General features: G+C 37.5%; 1 protein-coding gene across 1 annotated transcript in view; it reads right to left on the bottom strand.

Moving 5' to 3' along the window:
• Nucleotides 1-475, bottom strand: part of LOC119586353 (probable ribosome biogenesis protein RLP24) — a gene marked incomplete in the record, with an annotated part of 3,490 nt that overhangs the window by 560 nt on the left and 2,455 nt on the right. Inside the window, 1 exon segment of the mRNA XM_037935066.1 lies at nt 161-321. Coding sequence (XP_037790994.1) covers nt 161-321 — 161 coding nt within the window.

Below are 475 nucleotides of genomic sequence, written 5' to 3' on the forward strand. Positions count from 1 at the left end.
AAATATATGTATTTAATGCATTATAAAGAATAATTAAATACACAAGTTCACTACAAACACTGACCCAATGCTCTTTATCCCTTTGGTAGAAAAAAAAGGAAAGAAAAAGAAAATCCACCAAACAGATCATGTCTACACCAAACAACCAGTGTGTACGTACCTTTCTCAATCCTGCTGCCGGAGAGTAGAGTACATTCAAGTGCTTGTAGACCACTGACAAGTGCCTGATTCTGTCAACCTCCTTGGAGTGAACAAGGCGGTTCATAATATGATGGTTCTCTCGCTTCTCCTTGATTTCTGCAGCTCGCTTCATGGCATCCACTGTCAAGGGCAGACATAGGGTTAATGAAGAAAATAGCATGTGGAACAGAGCCTTAAAACCATAATGGGCTGTATTCTTAAGAAAGGATGACTTACAGATTACATTCTGTTTATTAAATATTTTCTTCCAGTAAATTTCTAGAAAAAGTTACTG

This window comes from Penaeus monodon, chromosome 21 (genome assembly GCF_015228065.2).
Source record: "Penaeus monodon isolate SGIC_2016 chromosome 21, NSTDA_Pmon_1, whole genome shotgun sequence".
Taxonomy (NCBI): domain Eukaryota; kingdom Metazoa; phylum Arthropoda; class Malacostraca; order Decapoda; family Penaeidae; genus Penaeus; species Penaeus monodon.